Source organism: Hoplias malabaricus, chromosome 2 (assembly GCF_029633855.1).
Source record: "Hoplias malabaricus isolate fHopMal1 chromosome 2, fHopMal1.hap1, whole genome shotgun sequence".
NCBI lineage: Eukaryota > Metazoa > Chordata > Actinopteri > Characiformes > Erythrinidae > Hoplias > Hoplias malabaricus.
This window is the reverse complement of record NC_089801.1, coordinates 57,796,699-57,823,346: the sequence shown is the minus strand read 5'-3', so window position 1 is coordinate 57,823,346 and position 26,648 is coordinate 57,796,699. Positions and strand designations below refer to the sequence as shown.

General features: G+C 37.7%; 1 protein-coding gene and 1 long non-coding RNA gene across 2 annotated transcripts; one reads left to right on the top strand and one right to left on the bottom strand.

Annotated features, from left to right (window-relative positions):
* Window positions 1-1,299: 1,299 nt before the first annotated feature.
* Window positions 1,300-26,648, bottom strand: LOC136686589 (adhesion G protein-coupled receptor E3-like). The gene is made up of 13 exons (XM_066660481.1): window positions 26,561-26,648; window positions 26,340-26,411; window positions 22,645-22,676; window positions 20,614-20,691; window positions 20,343-20,517; window positions 20,043-20,156; window positions 19,652-19,833; window positions 13,421-13,588; window positions 5,478-5,684; window positions 4,365-4,594; window positions 4,162-4,228; window positions 3,598-3,873; window positions 1,300-1,661 (listed from the first exon to the last, which is right to left on the bottom strand). Exons 1-13 carry the CDS (start codon window positions 26,598-26,600, stop codon window positions 1,566-1,568), a joined length of 1,737 nt encoding a protein of 578 aa, XP_066516578.1. The 5' UTR covers window positions 26,601-26,648; the 3' UTR covers window positions 1,300-1,565.
* LOC136686604 (uncharacterized) lies at window positions 7,017-9,168 on the top strand. Its single transcript, XR_010800334.1, has 3 exons — window positions 7,017-7,225; window positions 8,280-8,351; window positions 8,668-9,168. It is a non-coding gene; the product is annotated as an uncharacterized lncRNA (long non-coding RNA).

Genomic DNA, 26,648 nt, shown 5'->3' with positions numbered 1-26,648 from the left:
CTGTGATTTGGGCAGCCGTGGTTTTATGTTTTTTGGATAAAATCTTGGTTAGCACCCGAACATCCCTTTCAGACAGCATCCTCTTGCGTCCACAGCTAATCCTGTTGGATGTGTTTCGTCCTTCTTGGTAGTATGCTGACGTTACCTTGGATACCATGGCTCTTGATACATCACCAAGACTTGCTGTCTTGGTCACAGATGCGCCAGCAAGATGTGCACCAACAATTTGTCCTCTTTTGAAATATGCTATGTCACCCATAATGTTGTGTGCATTGCAATATTTTGAGCAAAACTGTGCTCTTACCCTGGTAATTGAACCTTCACAGTCTTACTGGTGCAATGTGCAACTAATGAAGATTGGCCACCAGGCTGGTCCAATTTAGCCATGAAACCTACACTAACCCACACTAAAATGACAGGTGTTTCAGTTTCATTGTCTAACCCCTGTATATTATACTGTATATTGCACTCCTGGTTAGATGCTAACTGCATTGCTTCTGTATTTGTACTTTGCACAATGACAATAAAGTTGAATCTAATCAAATTACTGGCTTAGTAGGCACAGTGAAATATTAAGTACAGGGTCAAATTTACTGCTGTAAATTACAGGCGTACTGCTTTAATGACTGAGTAGCAATGCTATGTTCAGGTGCTCATCCCATTTTCTGCAGGGGAAGAGGTAAAATGTCATAATATTCGTCACATCTCTTAAGTCATGTCCTATCTAGAATCACAAGTTTACCAGTTGTAAATATGAATTTGACAACCACTGGGACATAATTTATAAGTTAGAAGATTGGTATTTCCCAGTTTTTGATATTACTCGAATGCAGTTTGTTGGTGTTGGGGTTTTGACTCTGCTAAACTGAATCAATAAAGAGCATAAAATGTGTTAAAAAAAGCATGGAGTAAGGTGGTGTGAATCAAGGCTGTGTTTTACAGTTTATTCAAAAGAATTCACCAGTTAAAATATTTTATCAATAAGAATAAATGATAAATGTGAAATAATAATGAAATACATTCAGAAAGACATGTATCTAACCCTAAAATTAACACTTTAAGAAAACCATAAGTAAATAATAAGATATTCACTGAATTATTAACCCTTAAAAAAAAAAAAAAAAACATTCTCAATAAATGTTAACCCACTAATAAACACAGTAAGACTTTCAATAAAATGTTAACATACAAACACCATACAATACAATAAAATATTAATTGACAAATAAACACAGTAAGACATTCAATAAAATGTTAACCCTTATATAAACATAGTAAGATATTCAGTAAAATGTTAACCCTTATATAAACACAGTAAGACATTCAGTAAACCACTGACCCTGAAATAAAAATTATAAGATGCTCAATAAAGTATTACATGTAAAACAAACACTGTAAGGCACTAAATATTATCCCTGAAATAAACACTGTAAGATGCTTAATAAAAATAGTAACCCTGATTAAATGCTGTAACACACTCAGTAAACCATTTACTCTGAAATAAACAATGTAATACAGTTAATAAACCATTAAACCATGAAGATGCGGAATGAACCCTTCTTAATCTACAGTTTTGATGTTGTGGTATCTGTATCTACTTCAGTTTTCAGAGTATGGGTCGCACAGAGACCACGCCACCATTTCACATACAACAGCCTCACCTGGAGGAAAAAAAAAAACAAAAAACAAAAAAACAGGATGAGAAAGCAATAAAGTCACTATTATTTACTCTGAAAATAGTTTTGTCTCAATTGTAAATTCAGTTGTATCAAAGACGTGTAAAATTGTTAGCTGCTTTGCTCTTTCCAGTAAAGAGAGTAAGATTGAAATACTGATAACTGTATTGTACTGTAACTGTACTGTAACGTTTCTAGAAAAGTTAGAATGCTGGGTAAAGATGTAGTAATAATTTAAATAATATATTTAATAAAAAAAAAAAAGTAGAAAAACTATATTTCACATGTTGAATCATTTTGAATGCATTTTAAATTTCATGCCAGCAACAAGTTTAAAAAAATGGTGATGTGGCATCAAAAATTGATAAATCTGTGTAATATTACAACATTTATTAAAAAATATTAGCTTATTAGAATCTTTTATAATAAAGATGAGAAGGGAACCACTCTGTATAACACTGAGAGTTGTGTAACATGTATTGAGTCCTGTTTCTTGTCTTTCTTTGGTTTATGGTTGTTCCCTTTCTTATGTGACCTTCCTATTCATGTGATTTTCCTGCCCTTGTGTTCCATTGTGTTGTGATCAGCCTGCTCTCTTGTGTTACATGTATTGATTGGAGCCCAGGTGTGTCTTGTTTTGTGTGTCTTTATATACTCTGTGTTGTAACTTTTTGATTTTCTGCTATTCAAGGTTGTCTTGTGTTCTTATAGTCTAATTCATCTCTTGTGAAGAGTTGTTGTTTAACAGTCTTATTTTAGTCTTTCTTGTTTAAAGTAAGTTTTGTGTCTCTTGTATTTTATTACTTGTATCTTCCTTTGTTTAGCTTAGCCCAGTGTGTTCCATTATTTGGTCTTCTGAGTTAACCTTAAGTTTCCCTTGAGTTTAGTTTGTCTGTCTTGAATTTGTAGCAGTATCTAGAGCTATGTTCACACAGCAGAATCTGAACATTGAATCTGACTTTTAAAATCAGATTTGGACCACTTTCATATGTGGTATTGAGTATTGGTATGATCCATATCGGAACTGTGGCAATGCAATTCTGTCTGAACGGCCAAATCGGATTTCATGTGATTTTTATGTCACTCCGGCTGTTGAGAATGATCTCTGGACTTTGGTCCAAAGCACTTTCGTCTTAATTTGAGGTGTTTAGGACATGGACTGGTCAAAGCATTATCGTTTTGTAAAATATATTGGGAAACAAACATCAATTAGTATTGAGATATATTGGCTTGCTTTGTTTCATCTGTAGCCTGTCTCCTGTTGTGTACAGTCCATGTATATGTTTCTTTGTGAGGTTTAGTGCTTAGTTTATCTTGTCTGTTCTAGGTTTTTGTCTTGGTTTGTCTCTGCGTTTATTAATTTGGCTAGTGGTTTTGTGTCTTTGCTTCGCTCAGTTTCTTTTGTGTTTATTTACTGGTCTGTATATTTGTGTTAATAACAAATTCTGCATCTCTATGATTTTATCCATCTCTTTGTTCCTCACACCAAAACCCCATCATGACATAGGGTAAAAAAATACAATCACTTCCACACCCAAAAATAGCAAAACATATGGGCATTTCATCATCTTGAGTACATAATATAATTAAAAGATTCAGACAATCTGGAGAAATCTCTAAATACAAGGCTCAAAACCAATATTGGGTGGCTGTGGTTTTCAGCCCCTCATATGGCACTGCATTAAAATCAGATATTTCTGTGGTGGAAATCACAGCATGGGTTTAGAAACACTTCCCCAACCACTGTCTGTGAACACAACTTCTGTCCTGACCTCTTTAGAGCATGTTGCATTAATTTTCAGTAACTGTTATCCTGTTCAGGTTATCCTAGCCCTCAGCTGGTAACAGGGTAATGTTGTTGTTTGTTGGGAAATGGTGGGTCAGTGGGATTGACCCTAAGGTGGAGCAGGTAAAGACTGACCTCTTGGTTGAAGACACAGTGGATGAGGAAGATGAAGGTTCCCTGCTGGGAGTTGAGGAGCAGGAAGATCATCTCCAACACCTTACTGCCATCCATGAAGAGACCCAGGACCCAGGGGCAGCCGAGAATGATGAACTGGAGCATGGTTTTCAGAAACACACTTTTAAAAAGTTGCTGGTCTCGTTTAGTGTGTTTGATTTTCAGACTTTCACTAGTCACTTTTTTCAGAGTTGAGGTCATGACAATCAAGATGCTCAGGAAGAGTAGAGTGTTGGCCTGGCAGGGAAAATAATATATTTTTAGTTTAATATTAGATAGAATGGAAAAACAGGGAAAAAAGGACAAAGCCAAAAAAGGACAAATAATATGAAAAACCCCCAAAGCCCCAAATCAGACAAATAAGCAGAAGAGCAACCAACAGAGAATCGGCATAAGCAAGTCTGAGTTCCCCTTAAAAGAAAACACAAAACAACAGGATCAGGAAAAAGAAAAATGAATGAGTTTGTGTTGTTAGCTTGAGTTTTATTACACAGCTAATGCATCCTTCCTCCATGCCTTACTTACAGCAAGAATGAAACCAACAGGCCCCAGAAAACTCCACACAAAACCATCATCTGTCTTTAGCCAGCATCTACAAAGAAACACACACACAAATCAAACACCAGTCAAGTGCCCAAAACTGGTATGTGTTTTATGCTAGTCAACTAATCTCCATTAAGTGAACTCCACCCCTGATTGAAGAAGCTCAACCCACTTCACACACTTACTGTTCACTGCCGTATCCATCATGAACAAGTCCAGCAGACACACCCACCACAATCAGAGGAATAATGTACCCAATCACAACCAGGCATTTCCAGTTAAGCCCCTCCTTCTTTGATCTTAACTTAGTGAGGTTCTTCACATGGATGAAGAGCAGCACAGCTTCAATGAACATCCACACAAAAGCAGAGAGGAAGAGGAAGTGTAGAACACCTGCCAGCACTGCACACAACACCTGGAGAGAGAGAGAGAGAGAGAGAGAGAGAGAGAGAGAGCGAGCGATTAACAGGCAGACATGCAGAAGAAAAAGACAGGGAGCTGGAGTCCAAATGACGTTATCTGATGTTGTCATTCAAAAATGTAAAAAGGAATTATTCAAAATGTTGGCGCTGACCGCAAATGTTACATTGCCTGGCATGAAAACTTCAGAAAAGACCCAAATTGAGATTTACTTTTGATTCTCTAAAAGCTATTTACAACTGAACAGATGGAGTTCTCTTTGAAAAGGGGAATTTATTTATTCATTTTTCTTCTGGGGGAGGTACTAATTTTTTGGAAAGAAATAAATTGATAACTGATAGTTGGACTCAAAACTCACTTACCATGAACGTGATATACTGCAATTAATACTCACAGCTTACATTAAATCAACCTAATGTTTATGGCAGCTTGCTGTGACATGGGGTTCAGCAGTTGTTAGACCTTCCTTAAACTTTCTTTAGCTCCTCCAAATAAGCTGTCCCATAAATTATGGAACAATCCCATTTTGACACTAGACATTTTCTGTATTGGACGGATATGGGACATGATTTGTGTGTCATGTGTTATTTTGTGTCCTGTGCATCACCAAATCTGCAGGTCTTGTGTGGTGTTCTTAGTATTGCAGTAGGTAGTACCTACCAAAAGAAAACTGATGAACAACTGATGTATTGGAAACAATGTCAAAAATATGGTAAGACCTCTTGCCCTGACCTCCCTCACACAGCACTCACTCTTCATGCTTGATAGGGGTGAGCAATAATGGGAGCTTAAGCACATACTTTCAAACTGATAATGACTACACAGAGAGAACATTTTGGAAAGGTACCCCTGCCCCCAATGAACATTATTCCACTCACCTGCAGAGGTTTTATGTAACGCAGGAATATCTGTGTGAGCAGAAAGAGGAGGTGGGCCAGCAGCAGGTTTAAACACAGGTTGATCAGAGCTGTGTTGGTCAGTCTTGGGTTTCGTTGATAATTAGAAAACGTGAACAGGGACAAGCTCAGGAACACCAGCCCCACTGATACAGCTAGGATGGCAATTATGTCCATCACAGAATTATTCTGAAAAACAAGACTCAAACAGTTACAACAGCTCAGAATTTCTTTATCTGAGCTACTGCTTGTGGTAAACGGTTTGGCCTTAAAAAAAATAGGATACAATATATTTTTTATACTTTATGTATATTTCTCAGCTCACAGATAATTCACCAGTGTTAAATTAACACAAAAATTTTACACTCATCAACACTTTCAGTGTTAATTCAATACACTAACAATGTTGATTTAAAATTTGCTGAGCTGAAGTTGTCACGCTCTTGTCCTGTCTTGTCTGTTTCCCCCGCCATGTTTTCTCCTGCACATGGCTCTGTTTGTTATTGTTTATGTCTCCACCCTAGTCCCGCCTTTCTTCCTCCTCCTCGTCTGTGTCTCATTTGTAATCCTGCCCTTTGTGTGACTCCTTTGTTGGACATTCCACCTTCGTTTGGTGCTCTCTGGTCTGTCTTGTCTGTCTCTCATCCCCTTCAAGTCAGTCTTTGTATCTCTCTTGTCTGTCTGTGTTTTAGTTTGTTTGTGTTCATGTTCAAGTTTGGTCTGTTTAGCTTTCTTTGTCTGATTAGTTCTCCCTGTCTAGGTGTCTATTTAGCTCTGTGTTTAAAAGGCCCAGTGTGTATAACAGACTTATAGTCGTTCAGTACATAACAACTTAAATGTGTATGTTAATATTTGGTTTTCTTTATAAATGTGCATTTAGCCATAGTTATTTTTCATTGGTTGAAGCTCTGTCACATGACTCACGTTAGTTTCCAGCATCGTCTACTAGGGGAGCAGTTGTTAAGTGCAGCCACCATAGTTCCCTCTCAGTCTGCTTTGTGTTATTCAAACTAACCGATGTGCGTCATTGATGAAACGTGAGTCAAATGTTATTCATTCATATTAGTACCTGGATGCTAAGGAAACGTTTATGAACATTATTGCTTAATTAGGCGAGTGTGTTCTGTCCATGTGCTCCTTTTGTATGTTCCGTTTCCCTTCTCTCGGTGTGTACTGTGAATTTATCTCTTACCGATAGTATCCTACTTTATTTGTAGATTTATTCATTCTTTACGTTATATGTTCATATATATGTGTAATATTCTTAATTTATGTTATGGACATTGAATTGGTGGGTGGAGAAACCGTAGGAATGTTACCATCGTCTTCTCTGAATATCATTGGGTTAGTTACAGGAACCGACCGCTAGGTGGTGTCTCAGCACTATTTATAATGATTAATGCTCTGATGTTGCTGTACTGTGTTCTCCCCGTGTCCACGTGCACTGTAAAATGTAATAGCCGTGATGACTTAATTAGTTAACTTTACTTGGTTATGAAGATAATGCACTTCTTGCTAGTTTTTTGTAAGTTACCGTTAATTGTAGAGACAAAAAAAAAAAAAAAACAATTAACTTATTGTCTTGAGTGCAGACAGCTTAAAACAATCAAGTAGTAATAAAGGCTGCGATGTGAGCATGCGCAGGACTCAACGTTCAGTCTCCCGCCCAGAACTGGTTTAATGGCCGGTGGATGACTTCGGTGGAGCCTGCTTTTGTCTTTTGAAGTAAGGTAAGTTGTCAAGCAAGCAACGAATTTAAATGTATTTATTGTTTTTCATTTATTTAACGAAATAAAATTGTGTGACTTTATTTCTGAATACTCCCATAGCTCTATCTAGCTAGTCGTGGATGTGTTAGCTAGCGTAAACGGGTTTAGCTTTCATATCGTCGCACTTTAGAATATAAAACGAAAAATACACGTTTTAAAGTTAAGTATAGTAGATTGCCTGTGAATAAGAAGATGCTGGAGTCTAGTCGGAGAATACATTTAGCCAAATTTAAAGGAAAACTTCCCCCAGACTGTGTGAAGTTGGTCATTTTTTAACTGTTTTAAAATTCTTTACAGACTAGATTCCAGCATCCGCTTATTCACATAAGATCTACTATATTTTAAGAAATTATTGAATATTGTACATTATAAAGCGAAACCATGTAAGCTCTCATATATGCGACTTAGTGATAGTAAATTCACTAAACGTTAGGCGCCTATAACTTGTTTACCCCCCGCCGTCCGCCACTGATTAGAGTACGTTTAGCTATGAAAAACATTTTAGTTTCAGTATTAAATTCAGTTTCAACAGCAGGTCTTATAGATATGCCAAGGGAAATAGACTGAGAAAACCTGTAAGGCTTAAGCTCAATGAGTTTTCCATGGGGAGGTGCAATGTTTTTTCACAACGTATTCAGAGTTATTCACAACGCAACGTGTATTCGTCCCGAATAGTCACTGTACGGGGGTTCCACCTTAAAACTGGTTAGCCGCACTTCCAAAGTTCTCCTGTAATCTACGACCCGCGTCGCAAGGTCGTAATTAGCATCTGAAATGTAAATAAGTTTAATTTTTAACTTTTATGTTGCTTTATTCCCTGAACTGCTAATTTTGTGTACTGGTAAAATACAAGTGAAATACTACTTAAATTTTTTTTATGACCTTGAATAGATATTTTAAAAAATATTTATTTTTCACTAGCACTTTTAAAACATGCACATATCAAGGAATGTTTCTACAAATTACAACACTACAAGTGGTGTGTTTTAACCAAAACATTTTCTGTCCTTCTCAGAAGTGGATGTGGCAGTTGTTGGTGAGCTATTCACTGAAAAGCTGGTTTGAAGTTGGCCATATCACACTGAAGGTAAGATTGAACCTTTTAGAATTTCCGGACAAAAAATTCACCTAAACTACCATCAGATTTGCACAAGGGGGTCATACCACTGAAAATAAATGCTCAAATACAGTTGCCACTTTGTTAAATATATATTGGATCAATTTCTTTAATAAACAAATGACCAGGTATACTTTCCTCACATTTGTTTATTGTTGCTTATGACAACTTTATGGGAAAGGCTGGAAGGCTGTATAGGCAGGGCAGTTTATATTTTGAGATATGGCTATGCCTATCAACATTTCCCTGATGTAATGTTATTTTTTGTTTGTTTTTTTTTATACAGGATTCTGACAGTGATGAGGCCTGGGCACAAGTGTCTGTTGGGGTGCTGACTGTCATCAGTGAAGATATGCCTCCCTCTCCAAATCATCTCCACCTTGACTCAGTGTCTACTGCCATCATTGTTGAGGGAGATATTGTAATGGACAATTTACAGAATCTGCCTCAAGCCATGTGCCTCTTGTTTGGGTTGGCATATGCTTTGCACTTACATTACCCTAAAGCCACGAAAAACACGTTCAATTTCATTCAAAGAGTGATGCTTGGCTTGGGAGAGAACAAACTTCCACCTAAGCTGCAAACTCTTAAAAATCTCCTCTTGAGTTAAATGGCTAATCAAGTGTGAGTCTAGGACAGCTCACTTAAGTGGATTCTTTTTTTTCTAATGTCGTTTCTAATATTTAAACTAAATTAAGGCTCTCCTTTCAAATAAACAGCCCTGGGTTTACCAGCAATTTATGTTTATGTCTGTATATGTTAATTTTGTAGTTTTATTTTATTTATTGAATTGCTGGCATGTATGTACACATCTTGTCATCTTGTAAAACAATGCCAATCCTATTTTAAGCCTTTGTTCTTATTCTTAAAAAAACAAAAACAAATAAAAACACGTATAATTGAACTTTAAAATCTCAGTACCTTGATTTATTGTGTAAATGGGCTTATTTTAAAGTGTACGGAATCTGCTTTTCATTCATGTTTTATGTATGTGTAAAGTACTTAAGTTACTCAAGTAATACTTACTTGGTCTTTTTAAGGCAATCGGTTTGCATGGTTTTAATAAGTTAATTCAGATTGCTGTTCAAGTAAACACAACTGACGAATTCTAAGTTGCAGAAAATATCACTGTAGTTAGCCCAGCTTTGATTAATGAGTTATTTTGAATATACACATAGTACAATTTAATTGAAGTTATTTAGCTCTTTGAAATAGTAATTCTGAGTAGGCTATACTAAATCTGAAGTACATATGAAACATATTATTAAGTAGTATATACAGTTTTTTTTAAGTTAATTAAACCGAAGTGTAAGTAAACTATACTAAATAAGCATTTGTTAATACAACATGCAGTCCCTATTCCAATTTACTTAGTTTTTTTTTAAGGCAATCGGTTTGCATGCTTTTTTTAAGTAAGGTTAACTAATTAGATTTTACAGTGTGGGTTTCCTCCGGGTGCTCCGGTTTCCTTCCACAGTCCAAAAACACACGTTGCAGGTGGATTGGCGACTCAAAAAGTGTCCGTAGGTGTGAGTGTGTGAGTGAATGTGCGTGTGTGTGTCTGTGTTGCCCTGTGAAGGACTGGCGGCCCCTCCAGGGTGTATTCCCGCCTTGCGCCCAATGATTCCAGGTAGGCTCTGGACCCACTGCGACCCTGAATTGGATAAGCGGTTACAGATAATGAATGAATGAATGAATGTTGCTGTACTGAATCCTGAGTTTAGAACCCCACCCATTTATCACAGTTTGACATATGTCGTATTTCTTTCTTATTCATATTGTTATTTCTGTGTATTAATATTTACAATCTTGTATGTATTTGTTTTCTACAGACCACACACACAGAGCTCTCATTCCTCATGTTCATGGACTAATAAATTCATGAATTAATGCTGGCCTCAAGTGGTGTTCTGGCCGACACACCGGATTGAACCCAGGACAAACTACGTATCAGTGGTAGCCTCCTAAGATTACAGTGGTCTCCAACACACTCTGTCTAAGATTAGTCTGTGTAGCTTTCTATGTTTAGGTCTCTGTCTGTTTAGTTCCCTCTGTCTAGGTTTAGTCTGTGTAAGCTCTCTCTGTTTAGATCTCTGTTTAGTTATCTGTCTAGGTTTGTCAGTCCAGTTCCCTCTCTCTGTCTAAGCCCCTCTGTCCAAGTCTCTCAGTCTAGGTCTTTCTTGGTTTAAGTATTCTGTCTTTGTTTTGTATCGTTTGGTGTAAATAAAGTCACTTTTATAGTGAGTGCATCCACCTCCATCAGTCCACTCAGTCCTGACAGAAGTCTAATAGATAAAACATATATATTGACAGATAATAACTAAATTAAATAGAATGAAGCAACAACTAACAATAAAACAAAAATAATACCTATAGGTAGAGCATGGTGAATAAATAAATATAAAGCACAATTTTAAATAAGGAAATTAATTAATTATTAATTAGTCACTCGGGTAGGCAATGGGCTATCATTGGACATAGAATAGAGCTATAAAGAAAACTAGGGAAAGAGAGAGAATGCTAAACAAAATGAGATCTAATCAAAAGAGATTGAGCTAAAGAGGGAGTGAGCTAGAGGGGTAGACACCTAAAAAGAGAGCTAAGATAAGACATAAAATACAAGAAACACCTGGGAAGTTGCCCATCCATTTCAGGGTCGCAGTGACAACAGGGCCCAGACGTCTCTGTCCCCCGCAACTTCCACCAGCTCCTCCTGGGGGATCCTGCCAGCATGTCCTGGATCTACCTCTGGGCCTCCTTGCATTTGGATGTGCCTCTCAACGCGAAGGAGTAGCGACTCCACTCTGAGCTCATCCCTAGTCACTGAGCTCCTCAACCGATCACGAAAAATACGCCCAGCAACCCGTAGAAGAAAACTCATTTTAGCTGCTTGTATCCGCAGTCTTGTTCTTTCGGTCATTACACAGAACTCATGACCATAGGTGAGACTGGGGACATAGACTGACCGGTAAATTGAGAGCTTTGCTTTATGCCTCAGCTGTCTCTTCACCACAATGTTACTGCAGGCGCTTCACCTAACCTACGGTCAATCTCACTATCCCTTTTCCCATCATTGGTGAACAAGAACCTGAGATACTTGAACTCCTTCACTTGGGGTAGGTTCTCCCCCCATACCTGAAGGGAGCATGCCATCTGTTTCTCAGAGATAACCATAGCCTCAGACTTGGAGGTCCAGATCCACATACCGACTGCTTCACACTCGGCTGCAAACTGCTCAAGTGAACGCTGGAGACCTACATGCGAAGAAGCCAGAAGAACAATATCATCCACAAGAAGCAGAGATGGCACTTCTCAAACCCTTTGATGGAAGCCACATCCACTCCTGGGGCTTTGACACTGCGAAGCTTGTTCACCACCTTTTGCCTTGTGAACCATTTTTGAGTAGATTTGGCCACAGGTTTAAGGTCATTATCTTGCTGAAAGACCCGGTGACAACTTGGGTCTTTCAGCTTGTTGGCATGTAGATAGCGTCTGATGGTTGTTTGGGAGACCTCTTAACCCCATTTGATTCAGTTCTCTTACTGTGAGCTTTGAAGAACTTTTTACTTACCATCCTGCTCACTGTGCGTGGGAGCAAGATATACTTGCGTCCTCTTCCAGGCTTGTTTGTCACAGTTCCAGATGTTTTTAACATTTTGATGATTGCTCTGATGATTTGACTGTAGACAAGGGCATCTGCAGCTGAGTAGCTGTTTTCTTGTAGCCATTGTCTGATTTATGAAGGTCGACACTGAAGATAAAAATGTTTCTTTGGACCGTTCTCAAAGTATTTACAATTTACCAACTCATGAGAAAATAACAAAAAGGTCCAAAATACACCCTCCCTCTTCGGGGGAGGCGTGTCCGTTACGAGAGAGTCGCAGACACCAGTCGAGTGAAGTTTAAAGCAAATCAAAGTATTTATTTAACAATACTGGATCCAGGAGAACTTACACATTGAGAACAGTGTAATACCCCTCCCAAGTGAAAATTCTGAAGCTCACATGATCTGACTCCAACAGTTATACCCCAGATGACGTATAGCCTGGTGGTGAGGCGTTTCTGGCTGATTAGCGTATATTAATATGCATAATTTCACGTGTTAGTACTCAGCTCTTCACGTGCAATATTCAGGTGCCTGTTGTGACCCTGAAGACATTCTTTATCTGGCCAGGCTGATAATGGGCCTCTCTTCTCAGCACTTTTTCCCAAGAGACTAAAATTTAGGGAGTCAGAAATACACTTCAAGGCCACAAACAGAAGCTACAGATCAGCGCCTCCATACCCAACACTATGATGTCAGTGTGTTACAATCCTGGAGTGCACATCTGTTCGAGGTTAGACGTTAAGAATTAAATCTCAAGTTATCATGCCATATAGTGAAGTTAGCTTATAATATGTCTTTAGGAGTAATTATCATATGAGTTAGTAGTGCAGAAATTTAACTACATGTGTAAGTAATTCATAATGTAAATGCTGGTTAGTCATTCATATAAATGCATATAGGGTACAGGATTTCACACAATGAGTATGCTAATTTAACTAATCATCATTTAAGGATATTTGTCAACAAACACAAAGTAATAAAATTGTTTTCTACAACAACACACATCTGCCTTACTTGTGTGTTCTCTTGGCTTTCCCATGTTTAAGAGTAAGAGAAATAGGGCCCTGTGTAATGTCATATTTATACACCAGGGAAACAGAAAGGGATGAATTACTAATTAAAGGTTGCTAGATACTTTGATCCACTTTATACACTTCAGTAGAAGTGACATAAATGGTTCAAATACATTTATTTCCAAGAAATTGTTAAGGGTGCCAATAATTGTGGAACAGGTCATTTTATGGGAAATAAATATTTCTTAGTCAGGATTTTTTCTTTATTGTTTTTTTTTTCACTTGAGTTGAAGGTTGTTTTTTTTCAAAGTGAGATTATGTTTCTGCAATAAAAAATTATATTTTAAAATTTTTAATCTTTTAACACATTTTAACTAGGGGTGCCAATAATTTGGAGGGCACTGTATGTTTGCTCTTACTTCATCATCTGGGCGCGGTCTTGTCTGCATGATGAGAGCGAAGGTTGAGAGATGGACACAGGAGCACATGCTGTGGCTGCTGTTGGAATGGAGCAGGACACAGCCATCTACAATCCATTCAGTGTTTTTCCAGTACACACAGAAAAGTTCACCATTAGGGTCAATCTCCTACACAAAACAGAAAAAATGCTAATGAGTTTGAGACACATTTTTATAACATGCAGTGTTGCAACAGATGTTTCAGACAACCTCAAATTTACCACTATCTGTAAGTCAAAGGAATCAGTTTTGTCTGTTTTTTTTCTTTTTAATTTTCCATTCAAAACGATCTTGAGAGATAAATGACTCAGCACTAATTCATCCCAAAGGTGTTCTATCTGGTTGAGGTCAGGACTCTGTGCAGGCCAGTCAAGTTCTTCCACACCAAATTCACTCATCCATGTCTTTATGGGCCTTGATTTGTGAAATGGAGAGCAGTCATGTAGGAACAGGAAGGGACCATCCTACAAAGTTCAGAGTATGAAACTGTCCAAAATCTCTTGGTATGCAGAAGCATTAAGAGTGCCTTTCACTGGAACGAAAGGGCATAGCCCAAATCCTAAAAAAAAAAAACACACAGCAATTGCGCTTGGGGATGTAAGGCTTGGATGCAGCTGCTTGGCCATGAAAACCTATTCCATAAAGCTCTATACTCACTGTTCTTGATCTAATCTGAAGGCCACATGAAGTTGGTGACCACTGCACACTATGCACCTCAGCTTCCACTGACCCTACTCTGTCATTTTACGTGGCCGACCGGTTCCCAAAATCTTCCACTTTGCTGGAACAGACAGCTGACTGTGGAATATTTGGTAGTGGGGAAATTTCATGACTGGACTTTTTGCATAGGTGGCATCCTATCATGTTGCCATGCTGGAATTCAGTAAGCTCTTAAGAGTGACACATTCTTTCAGAAATGTTTTTAAAAGCAGTCTGCATGCCTAGGTACTTTTTTTAATGCACATGTAGCCATGGAAGTGATTGGAACATGGAATTCAATGATTTGGATGGGTGAGTGAACACTTTTAGCTATATAGACTGTATAGAAAGAGATTCCAAAGGCAAGGTATAATCTGACCACCTGAGAAAAACAACGCACCTGAAGAGAAACATGACTTGCAAGTGATTTGTATCCAGTTCTGACTGTCTATAAAATTTCAGATGTCCGAAGATGTGTGGAGTTCTAGGTAGATTCCTGGCTAGAAAAATTGGGTCCAAATTTTGTATTCATTGGAATAGTGACATATTTTAGTTTCAGAATTTTACTTAAATTTCATTGTGATCCAAGAATAATAAGATTATATCTTATTGCATGTTATAATGAGGATGATGCATAAAAGGAACTAGAAGAAGCAAGATGCAAAGTTCTACAGTACAAACATCTTCTAAATCAAAAGAATTGAAAAAAGATGAGTGTGAGACAGGCAGGAGATCCCTGAGAGATTTGTAATAATTTAAATAATTGGAATAATTCAAATAATTGAAATAAGACAGAATCCAAGAGACCCACATGTGTCCATATATATATATATATATCGGCATGGTGGCGCAGCAGGTAGTGTCGCAGTCACACAGCTCCAGAGGCCTGGGTGACTGTCTGTGAGGAGTTTGGTGTGTTCTCCACGTGTCCGCATGGGTTTCCTCCGGGTGCTCCGGTTTCCTCCCACAGTCCAAAAACACACGTTGGTAGGTGGATTGGTGACTGAAGAATGTAGGGGTGAATGTGTGTGTGTGTCTCTGTGTTGCCTTGTGAAGGACTGGAGCCCCCTCCAGGGTGTATTCCCGCCTTGCGCCCAATGATTCCAGGTAGGCTCTGGACCCCCCACGACCCTGAACTGGATAAGCGCTTACAGATAATGAATGAATGAAAAAGAAAAAAAAAAAAAAAATTTATATATATAATTTCCTCACACAGTCCAAAAACACACATTGTTAGGTGGATTGGCGACTCAAAAGTGTCCGTAGGTGTCTGTATTGCCCTGTGAAGGACTGGCGCCCCCTCCAGGGTGTATTCCCGCCTTGCGCCCAATGACTCCAGGTAGGCTTTGGACCCACTGCGACCCTGAACTGGATAAGTGATTACAGATAATGAATGAATGAATAAATATATATATATATATATATATAGAGAGAGAGAGAGAGAGAGAGTTACCCCTAGATACTGCAATGTGGAACAAAGGACAAACAAAAGGAGTTAAGGGGGTCTTAAAACTGTGTCAAGAAATTGGAGCTCTAAAAGCAGTCTACAAAGAATCCAACACTGTCCAAAACATTCCGGGGGCTGCTACTGTAACTGAAGTCCAGAGTAAAGTCAAAAGAGAATTTATCATTTTAAGTCAAAATTTGAAGATACATTTGAAGACACAGGCTTGGTTAGAAGGTGGTAAGAATAAAAATGAGTCCTGGGGAGAACATGAAGGTGATGAAAGATGGACAACAACTGATTGTATGAGTAATATATCTCTGCAATTCTGAATAAGTTGCGATGAGGGTGTAGGAAGCTCTGTGGGGAGTAAAGCCAGGTGACCTGGGAAAGAAGTGGACCTGTGTCTCTCCCTTTTAAATGAAATTGTTGGTGATTTGAAATCTTCAGCTTGTCCTACAGATGTCCTCCCCACCCATTTTCTTAAAGATATCTTTGAGTCTACTGTACCATTTATATTTAAGCATGGTGTAGTGAAACCATTGATTTAAAAAACCCAACTTAGAGAATACTGAAGGGTCTTTTAGACCAGTTTCTAAGCTTCAATTTCTTTCAAAAAACATTTGGAGAAATCAGTATCAATGCAAGTGCAGTGTCTTTTAGATAGAAATTAGGTTTTTGAGGTATTCCAGTCTGGTTCCAACCCTCCATAGCAGAGAACCTGCTCTTTTCATGGTTTTTAATTACCTTTTATTAACTATTGATTCAGGAGACTCTGCCATTCTTATGCTTTCAGATCTCACAGCTATTTTTGAAACCATAGATCATAGCATCTGTCAGAACTGAGTGGACTGACGGAGACGGACACACTCACTATAACACAGTGACTTTTTATTTACACCAAAAGATACAAAACAAAGACAGAATACTTAGACCAAGAAAGACCTAGACTGAGAGACTTGGACAGAGGGGTTTAGACAGAGAGAGGAAACTGGACTGACAAACCTAGAGAGATAGAACTAAACAGAGAGAGCTTACACAGACTAAACTGAACACAGAAAGCTAAACGGACTAAAGACACAAACAGACCTGAGACAAGAGAGATACAAAGACTGACTTAAAGGGAATGAGTAACAGACAGACTGGAGAAAGCAAGCTGACAATAGAAAGCAAACTAAAGGTGGAATGTCCAAGAAAGAAGGAGTCACACAAAGGAACTTAAATATACAACACAGACAAGGGACACCTGAAACAAATAATGAGGGGGCCGGATTACAAATCAGACACAGATGAGGAGGAGGAACAAAGGCGGGACTAGGGGGAAGACATGAACAATAACAAGCAGACCCATGTGCAAGAGCACATAGCGGGCAAAACAGTCAAGACAGTAAAGGGCGTGACAGCATCCTTATCTCTTGTTTGGAGCATTGTGTAGGCAGCAAAATGTACTGCTCTGGTGTGGTTTAGGTTTTATCTGTTAGACAAAAGGTTTTTCAGCCTTGGTGATTTTATTTCCTCTCCAGCACCTCTTTCATGTGGGTTTTCCAGGGTTCCATTCTCTGGCCAGTTAGTCCAGTTAAATCAAACTCTGGTACTTTTTCACCCTAGGTGTGGTTCACTTGGGTAGGTATGAAATAAGTAATCGCACTCAGATGTGGACCAAAATAACCACACTGAGACCATTGAGAGGAGGTGGTCTGAGTCCGGTCACAAACAAACTCTGTTGTGGTTTGTTACTGGTGAGAATGTGACCCGACCTTGATCAAACCCAACAATAAGGTGTACACCTCAGCTCGGTACTAATTGGCATTCATAGCCAGGGTGGGCTTGGCATATTGGATGCAGTAGACAGGTAAACAGAACTGGTTAAAGTTTAGCTGCTAATCTGAGTAATGAATCAAAAACACACTAGTCCAGAACACAGGACCTTCCAGAACCAAATCAAGGGGGAAACTCCCAATGAGTTTGAGCTTTCTAACTGATTCGGACCAGAACAAACAAACTACAGGTGGGGAAACGCTCTTATTCTCACTTTATATGCTCCCCTTTAGAATTCATCTTTATGAAATATGGTAATTCTTTTCACTGCTATGCAGAAAACACCCAAATTTACCTGCCCTTGAAGCAGAGAGATTCAAACTTTTTAACAGCATTGTTTGACTGTCCGAAGGACATTAAAGCCTGGAAGGCATTACATTTCTAAAGCGTAAATGAAAATAAAATTGTTTTATTATTTTTATTTTATTATTAAATAAAAAGTTTTGATTTTAAGACATATAGGTCTCTCTAATGTCCCCTACTGGGACTTGTGTTTCTTGGCTCCATATGTAAGCTGTTTTGTAAAAAATACCTAGGAGTGATATTGGATAGTGATTTTAAATTGAATAAACAGGAACTGTTTTTAAATCTAGCTTTTTTTCAACGGAGGCCGTTATCCATGGTGAAGCACTTTTTATCTTTTAATGATTTTGAAAGGGTCATATATTCTTTCATTTAATCTAGACTGGATTATTGTAATGCCATTCATGCTGGTGTCAGTCAAGCCTCCATCTCAAGGTTACAGTGGGTAAAAAATTCTGCAGTTCACCTCTTAACCAAATCTTATTTTACTCTTTGGCTTTTGATTCTGAGTTACATATATTTTTATTTTCATTGGCCTTTGATGAGTTACATATATTTCTGTTTTTCTAATATTATTTATACTCCATTTTCTGAGTTTTATCTGTTATTTTATGTCTTATGTTTTGCTTTTATAATACTTTGTTGGACAGCACTTTGTTTTAAATGTGCTTTATAAAAAAATGGCATTGACAGTTTAAATTACAGTAGTAAACCTGATGTAATTACATATGTGTATCAACATCAGTTTAGCCATTTGTATTGTTCATAGCTGTAACAGTGTATTATCTGTCATATAATTAAACATGTGTAATTAAACACAGGTAATAGCATATGTGTAATTAAACACGTTTAATTACATTAGTAATCAAATGGGAACAAGATTTTTTGACAGGTGTGTCATTAAAACATTAAACTGGATTTGCCTTCGTTTCTGACCTTTAGCTGATATGTATGTTATTGTTGAGACACTGTATCCAGTTTCAGCTTTAAACCATTCTTTAATGTGACAGTTCAGCCGATGTCCATAATTTCAAAATGTAACATTAAGGTGTTACATTCACTGATAAAATGATGAATGTGTTGACGATTTCTTCTCACTGTTAGGACATGTACTAAATAACTCTTAGTATATGCAATTCTGCAGTAATAGCATATGTTACAGTGAGATAAGCAGTAGTTTCATTTTAATTAGTCTTTAATGATTAATTATTCTAGAGTAATTATGTAAAAGTTACACTTTAAAATAAGTGGACGGTTCCTGTGTAGTTGGTATGTAAGTACTGTGTAATTACAGAAAGGTATAACGGCTATTATCAGGTTACCATGTTTCAACACAGTTATTCCTCAGTCATTATGTAAATGTTACACTTTAGTGGACAGTTCCTGTGTAGTCATGTAGGCACTGTGTAATAATTGAGTGGTAATATAGACATTGCTTAGGGGCAATAATAATGAAACTATTTCATAAATGTTACATTGTGAAATTATGGACACCCACAGAACTGTCACATTACAGAATGGTTTAAAGCTGAAACTGGTTACGGTGTCTCAACATAAATATTAGCTAAATGTTTGAAACTACAACCAATCCAGTTTAATGTCTTAATGTAAGTTAACACATACATGCTAGAAAAGGCTTTTGGAACAAAAAATCTTGTTCCAGTCTGATTACTAATGTAATTACACATGTTACATTATTACTATTACACATGAGAGAGAATTTGCTTTTAAACCTATAAAGTAAATACACATATGTAATTACTTATGTTTTCTTACTATAATCCATCTGTAACAGGTACTAATTCATCAGTAGATACATTGTTGTTGCATATGTTGTTGCAAAGTAAGAACAATACTTAAAATTAAAAACTAAACATTACACTCATAAAAAAACAACACAGCATGTGGGTATGTCAGTTAAGACTCACTGCAGTATGTTTCAGGGTGAGATTGACTGATTTGGTGAGTTGGGTGATGCTGGTTCTCAGCAGTGTGACAGACACCACAGGGGACATCATGGTTTTGCTTGTTTCATTGTCGGTGTTAAAAAGGGCAGGGTCCTGCAAGGCGGTGAAGTTGGTGTAACTCATCAGAGAAACAGCTGCTGATCCTGATAAAGTAAACAAAATAAAAAATAAAACACCTTAGACATGGCAATTCCTGGGCTAGGGTTTTTTAAAAATACTAATTCCTGGTGATTATGTAATGAATATATAGCTTTACATTTACAACTCATTAAACATAAAATATATAAATATCTTATTTATAAAAAAATGATTTTATGACAGAAATAATAAATCCACAGGAGAAAAAACTTACCTTGGTTTTTCTCTGCAATCCCAATAAGGTCAATATCCAAATAAACTGTGCTGGTGGTGAGTTGAGGGATTTTTACTGTGGAGGCGTTAGGTCCCACCATCAACAGTTGTATCTCTGACATGTAAAAAACACATTAGTCCATTAGACCAGAGGATCAGTTTCTGTAACATTGGATCAGATATGAGGCTGGTATTCAGTCAAGCTCTCTGCAGAGTTGCACACCACACTACTAAAGTATTAAAGACAAACAGTATGGAATATTATATACTGAGTCTGTGACAGTGGGAGCTGGGTATTTACCTAAATTTGGGATGGTAATATGTGTGACGTTGTAGGTTTGTACAGGCACCACCAGAGTAGACATTAGTTTCTCAGTTGCCATCAATATGTTATTGTAATGTGCCACATTCATTTGGTCAGGTTCTCCATGTAGGATACTGTTATTCATGACTGTTTTCAAAGCCTCCACTACAACCTAGACCAGGCCCAGGAACATACATATGGTTAGACACCTACACTCAAACCACAATGTCCATAGTTATGTATTCAAAATAAACCAAGTGTTCCTCACATTCTGTGGTAGTTCTGTAAATGTTTTATTAAGAATCTCCTTTGAAAGGGCAACTGCAGATGTTTCTTTGAAATAACCCTTGAGAATAACACAATGAAAAATGACTTTAGAGACACACCATTAAAAACAATCCTTCCATCTTTACCAAAACTTTTTTAACACTGTAATATAAATAGCTTATTAAACTGTAGCTTAATAAACAAACACAACTTTTTCTTTTTTCATGTTTCTCTGTATTCTTTAACCAAACACCCTCTGGGATTTCACTAAATCACTTTGTAAACCTGACCCAAAATAATAAGACCAATAAAAGGCCATTTAATACAGCAGATACAGGGCTTCCGATTTGACCCAAATTAAGATTGCAGCATTTGCTCCTGATCAGTACTCAATAAAAAACCCTGAATTAGATTATTTTGCTATTGAGGCAGAGATGGAAAGAGGAGGAAGATCAAAAAGACAAACAAACCAAAAGACCTCAAAAAAGAACCCAAATTGACTAGGGAAGATGATGCGAGGCAGTGGATATTGTGGAGCGAGAGGAAGAGTGCATGGAGGCTGAGGCGATTGAAAGACATTAAGTACATCCAGAGATTTAAAACTGAATTGAAAATGGAGTTCATATTTAAAGAAGGGCGGCACGGTGGCGCAGCAGGTAGTGTCGCAGTCACACAGCTCCAGGGGCCTGGAGGTTGTGGGTTCGATTCCCGCTCCGGGTGACTGTCTGTGAGGAGTTGGTGTGTTCTCCCTGTGTCCGCGTGGGTTTCCTCCGGGTGCTCCGGTTTCCTCCCACAGTCCAAAAACACACGTTGCAGGTGTGTTTCGAGGCGACTCGAAAGTGTCCGTAGGTGTGAGTGTGTGAGTGAATGTGTGTGTGTCTGTGTTGCCCTGTGAAGGACTGGCGTCCCCTCCAGGGTGTATTCCCGCCTTGCGCCCAATGATTCCAGGTAGGCTCTGGACCCCCCGCGACCCTAAATTGGATAAGCGGTTACAGATAATGGATGGATGGATAGATATTTAAAGAAGTTAAAAAGGAAATGTAAATAGAACTTGAGGACTTTAAGAAGGGTAATATCCAGCAGCTCACAGAAACAACGACAGAGCTAGCCACACAAGCTACGAGAATCACAGGGATTGAACAGAGCGTTGAAGAGCTAAAAAACTGGAACATGGAGGAGAAAGAGGTCCTACATCAATCTATAAAACAACAGAGAATTCTACAAGATCAGCTGATAGACCAGGAAGGAAGGAATAATATCCGCTCACCCAACGAATGTAACGTGGGAAGCATACACATGGATACATGCCTACTTTTGGAAGTCAGATTGTTCCTTTGTCTTTATGTTCAATGTTCTTACAAAGTTGTTACTGTTTATTATGGTTATGATATGGTCTCAGGGAAAGTACAAGACCTCAATAAACAATATGAGTAATACATCACTAGTGTCATTAAATGTAAATAGACTGAACAACCCAATTAAGAGAAGTAAGGTAATCCTTAAAATGAGGAAACTTAAAGCACAAGTCATTTTCACATATCTAAAAAGCTGAAGAAATTCAGTTATGGAAACACTTTTTATAGCACACACAAACAAAGCCAAAAGAGAGGTGTTATGATAATGATACACAACATTGAAAGAAATAAACGATGAAGACGGATGACACGTTATTGTTAAATGAAAACTATGCATTAAATCATTAAATCATCAAATCAGAAGAAAATAAAACAAGAGGCATAATTCATCCTGACTGAAAGGTTAAGAAATAAAATGTCAGAACACAATAAATAAATAAAACTGAAATGAAGGCCACAAAAGGGAACATAGACAAAATTATAAAAGCACATTAGAAAACAACAGGCATTAAACCCAATACCAAAAATCATAAACCCTCATCAGGCCAACTAAAATATGATACCAGAAATAGAAAATATTAAGAGTACTACAAAGACTTATACATACAACCATCCTCCACTAGTGAAGAAGCAAAAACTGATAATGAAAAATGATTAGAAAAGTATATGTTACACACCTGGAATTCAGGAGAAAAAGTGATTGATAAAACTGAAATACAAGAAAATTGTATTATATTTAATTAACTTTTATTAAAGAAAGTTAAAAATGAAAACAATAGGTTTCCTACCAATGTTAATAAATAAATCTAAATTTAACTATATACCAAGGCAGGTGTAAATGGATCGTCAAAGGTTTGTTATAATCATTTATATTTTATATAATTATTTATTTGTTATAATGATTTATAGTCTTAAACTAGTGCATTGTGCATTCTTCCTCTGAGTACTCTTAGTCCCCATGTTAGCAGCATTGCAGGCAGCTCCTTAAATGTACACTTGTGCCTCCACAACATAATTATTGTTTAATTTATATTATTATCATTAGTTCTCAGATATAATCATCAAATTAAAAGAAATAAACACTTCATCAGTCTGCCTGTAATGAATGAGTATAATATAAAAATGTCACTTTTTGAATGGAATTACTAAAATAAATCCATTTTTTCATGATACTCTAATTTTATTACCAGCATATGCACCCAGTGATTCCTGGTAAGCTCCGGACCCACCGCGACCGTGAACTGGATAAGGGTTACAGACAATGAATATATACACACACACAGCGCCCTCCATAATTATTGGCAACCCTAATTAAAATGTGTTATCTACAGTCAGAGCAATCATCAAAAAGTTCAAAACATCTGGACTGTGACAAACAAGCCTGGAAGAGGACGCAAGTGTATCTTGCCCCCACACACAGTGAGAAGGATGGTAAGAGAAGTAAAAAAATTCTCCAAAGCTCACTGTAAGAGAATCGAATCAAATGGTAGCATCTTGGGGTTACAAGGTCTCCCAAACAACCATTAGACGCTATCTACATGCCAACAAGCTGTTTGGGAGGCATGCACGGAGAAAGCTTTTTCTGAGTTATACTTGTAAGCGTAAACGGGTGGACTTTGCCAATTGGTACTGGGATTTTAACTGGGACTGTGTGCTTTGGTCAGATGAGACCAAGATAGAGCTATTTGGCAACAAACACTCTAAGTGGGTGTGGCGTAACACCAAGAATGTGTACGCAGAAAAACCCATGCCCACTGTTAAGTATGGGGGAGGATCTGTGATGCTGTGGGCCTGTTTCTCCTCCAAAGGACCTGGGAACCTTGTTAGGATACATGGGATCATGAACTCTTTGAAATATCAGGACATTTTGTATAAGAATCTAGTGGCCTCTGCCCGAAAGCTGAAGATGGGTTGTCACTGGGTCTTTCAGCAAGATAATGACCCTAAAAATGTGGCCAAATCTACACAAAAATGGTTCACAAGGCCCCTCAACCTAATAGAAAACCTGTAGGGTGAGTTGAAGAGGAAAGTGCATAGGAGAAGACCAAAGACTCTGGACGATTTAGAGAGGTTGTGCCAAGAGAAATGGTCAAAGATTCCTCTTTCTGTATTCTCCCATCTTGTGAAGTGTTATAGGAGAAGATTAAGTGCTCTCTTGTTGGCAAAAGGAGGTTGTACAAATTACTAACACCAGGGGTGCCAATAATTGTGGCACACGTGATTTCATTCAAAATATTTATTTCTTAATGTGTGACCCCCCCACACCAAATAAAGGCACTTGAAAATTAACCTTCCTTCTGTGTTAGCTTTCTGCTACCATCTCTTATGTTAATGGGTCGGTTTTGACCCATGTCTTAAATCAGCCATAAGATACCCTAAAAACAATGAATTATTAAACAATTTGTTTCATACTTTTTGCATACTTTCAACTGGAGATGTATACTCTAAACTGACTTGGTCTTACATGTCTGGCTTTCCTTGTTTTGTGAAACAGGCAAAGATAGAAGCCCCTAACTGAAGCTCAAGTGTTTGTAGGAAGAGCTGGCTTTAGGCTGTTGGTGTATAATGTGTTTATGATTCCAGATTTGACACTTGTTTGTTTTTGTTTTCTGATTTAAAATTATACCTGGGTTGAAACTGACCCTAACAACAGAAGAGTCACAATTTTAACAAGAGCATTTTATAATTTAGTAAAAAAAATAGTTTTAATTATTTTGTTTAAATAGAAGTACCTGACAAAGTCAAAACGTCTTGATGCAATAAACAAATTCATGGAGTACTTGTATATATTTGAAACCTAAAAACAGGTCAGTCAAGACCCTAACATGAGGAAGGTTAAAGCTTAGGTTTTTCTCTTTTTTTTTTTTTTGCATTGTTGGATTTATTAGAAGCCAAAGAACACTTCTTAACCAGGGGTGCCAATAATTATGGAGGGTGCTGTGTATATATAAATGCCTGTTTGTTTACCATTCTCTGGATTAAGCTTTTAGTTTTGATTGCATTTTTCTTGTTGTTTTTTTGGACTTGTATTTTCACCTTCAGTAAAGTTCACCTGTTCCTGCTTTTAACCTGCTAGTATCTATTCTGTTTATACAGCCTGACAGCAGGATGGATGCATACTACGGGGACCAGAGTAATTATTGCAGCATAAGGAAGGACAGCTTTAATGAAACATTTACATTCTACTTATCCAGGAATTACTCAAATGCATGTGTTAGCAAAAGTTGTTTTAAAGTTGTATTGTGTTTCCTAAATGTTCATTACATTCTACTTTTCAGAAAGAGATGTGAATATTTGCAAGCTTTCATCGTAGAACTGTGTAAAATAAAACAACTCTATAACTATATAATCCCTGGAGATAAAGTGATATGTTCTATATTAATCTATAATTAATATAGTGTATGGTTCAGTTATGTTCCTGTAACTAAAAGTACTGATTATGTACCCGTGAGGTAAATGAGTGTGCCACAACAGTGACAGTTTTTCACTGGGAACAGGGGGAATACACCCTGGAGGGGGCACCAGTCCTTCACAGGGCAACACAGACACACACACGGACACTTTTGAGTCGCCAATCCACTTACCAACGTGTGTTTTGGGACTGTGGGAGGAAACCCACACTGAGACGGGGAGAACACACCAACTCCTCACAGACAGTCACCCGGAGCGGGAATCGAACCCACAACCTCCAGGCCCCTGGAGCTGTGTGACTGTGACACTACCTGCTGCGCCACCGTGAAATTAAATAAAATGTGCAATTTTGTCATTGTACAATGTCCCATCTGTGGCAGTGTACACACACACACACACACACATACTAGTAAACTAGGGGCTGTGAACACACACCCAGAACAGCGGGCAACTGCTCAACTGCTTTCTTTATATTTGTTGTCTACCTGGGTTGTATTATTTTCTTGGTACTGTAAATAAGTATTTTGGGACATCACATGAAAAAGATTCAGGGACAGTTCCATATAAACAGCCACATACTTATAATGTCCAAATTAAACAGTGAAATAAATTAAGTAAAACTGCATCTTTGTACAATGTTTACTTGTGCATACAGTGCATACTTCATACGTGGGCGCATCTCTTTTTTGTTAATCCTGCCACATTGGACTGTATATAGAAAACAGTACATTTGTCTACTCTAAAATACAAACTGTTGATTTCTTCTACTGGAATCCTTTCTAGCTAGCACATTCTCAATCAGTTACGTTCTATAAATTTACTCTTTATGACTCTCACACTCAGTGTTGTTAAATGATAATAATTGTAGGCTTATAATAAACAAACATGACGAAAAGTCTATAAATATGCATTTTCCTTTGGCAACAATGAACTGCCAATACAAAAACTGAATATATCTCACCAGTAACCTCCATATCTGGAAAGTAACCACTTCCTCCTGAGAAGTCCTCTGGATCTAAGCAACCAACTGGACCTGCCAATCAATATTTAAAATAGAAGATTCTGGCAAAAAAACTGCAGCACCTCCTTCAGCTGTGATGTAAAATCTGAATCATGTTTCTGTGTAAAAGAATCTTCATGTTAAATACAGAACGGTTTCAGTTTGGAGCAGAAAAAACTGACCTGAGAGCAGGAAGAAAGTGAAAATGAGAAGGGTCTTCATCCTGAACTGAGCTCCAGCTTCACTGATGTTCACCCAAACTCCAGTCCA

Excerpts from the sequence above, each read along its gene's own strand:
- LOC136686589 (XM_066660481.1), bottom strand. The coding sequence starts at position 26,600 with ATGAAGACCCTTCTCATTTTCACTTTCTTCCTGCTCTCAG. Across the intron at positions 26,412-26,560 it reads CACTTTCTTCCTGCTCTCAG|GTCCAGTTGGTTGCTTAGAT; the intron begins GTCAGTTTTTTC and ends ATTGATTGGCAG. Across the intron at positions 20,518-20,613 it reads TTACAGAACTACCACAGAAT|GTTGTAGTGGAGGCTTTGAA; the intron begins GTGAGGAACACT and ends GGCCTGGTCTAG.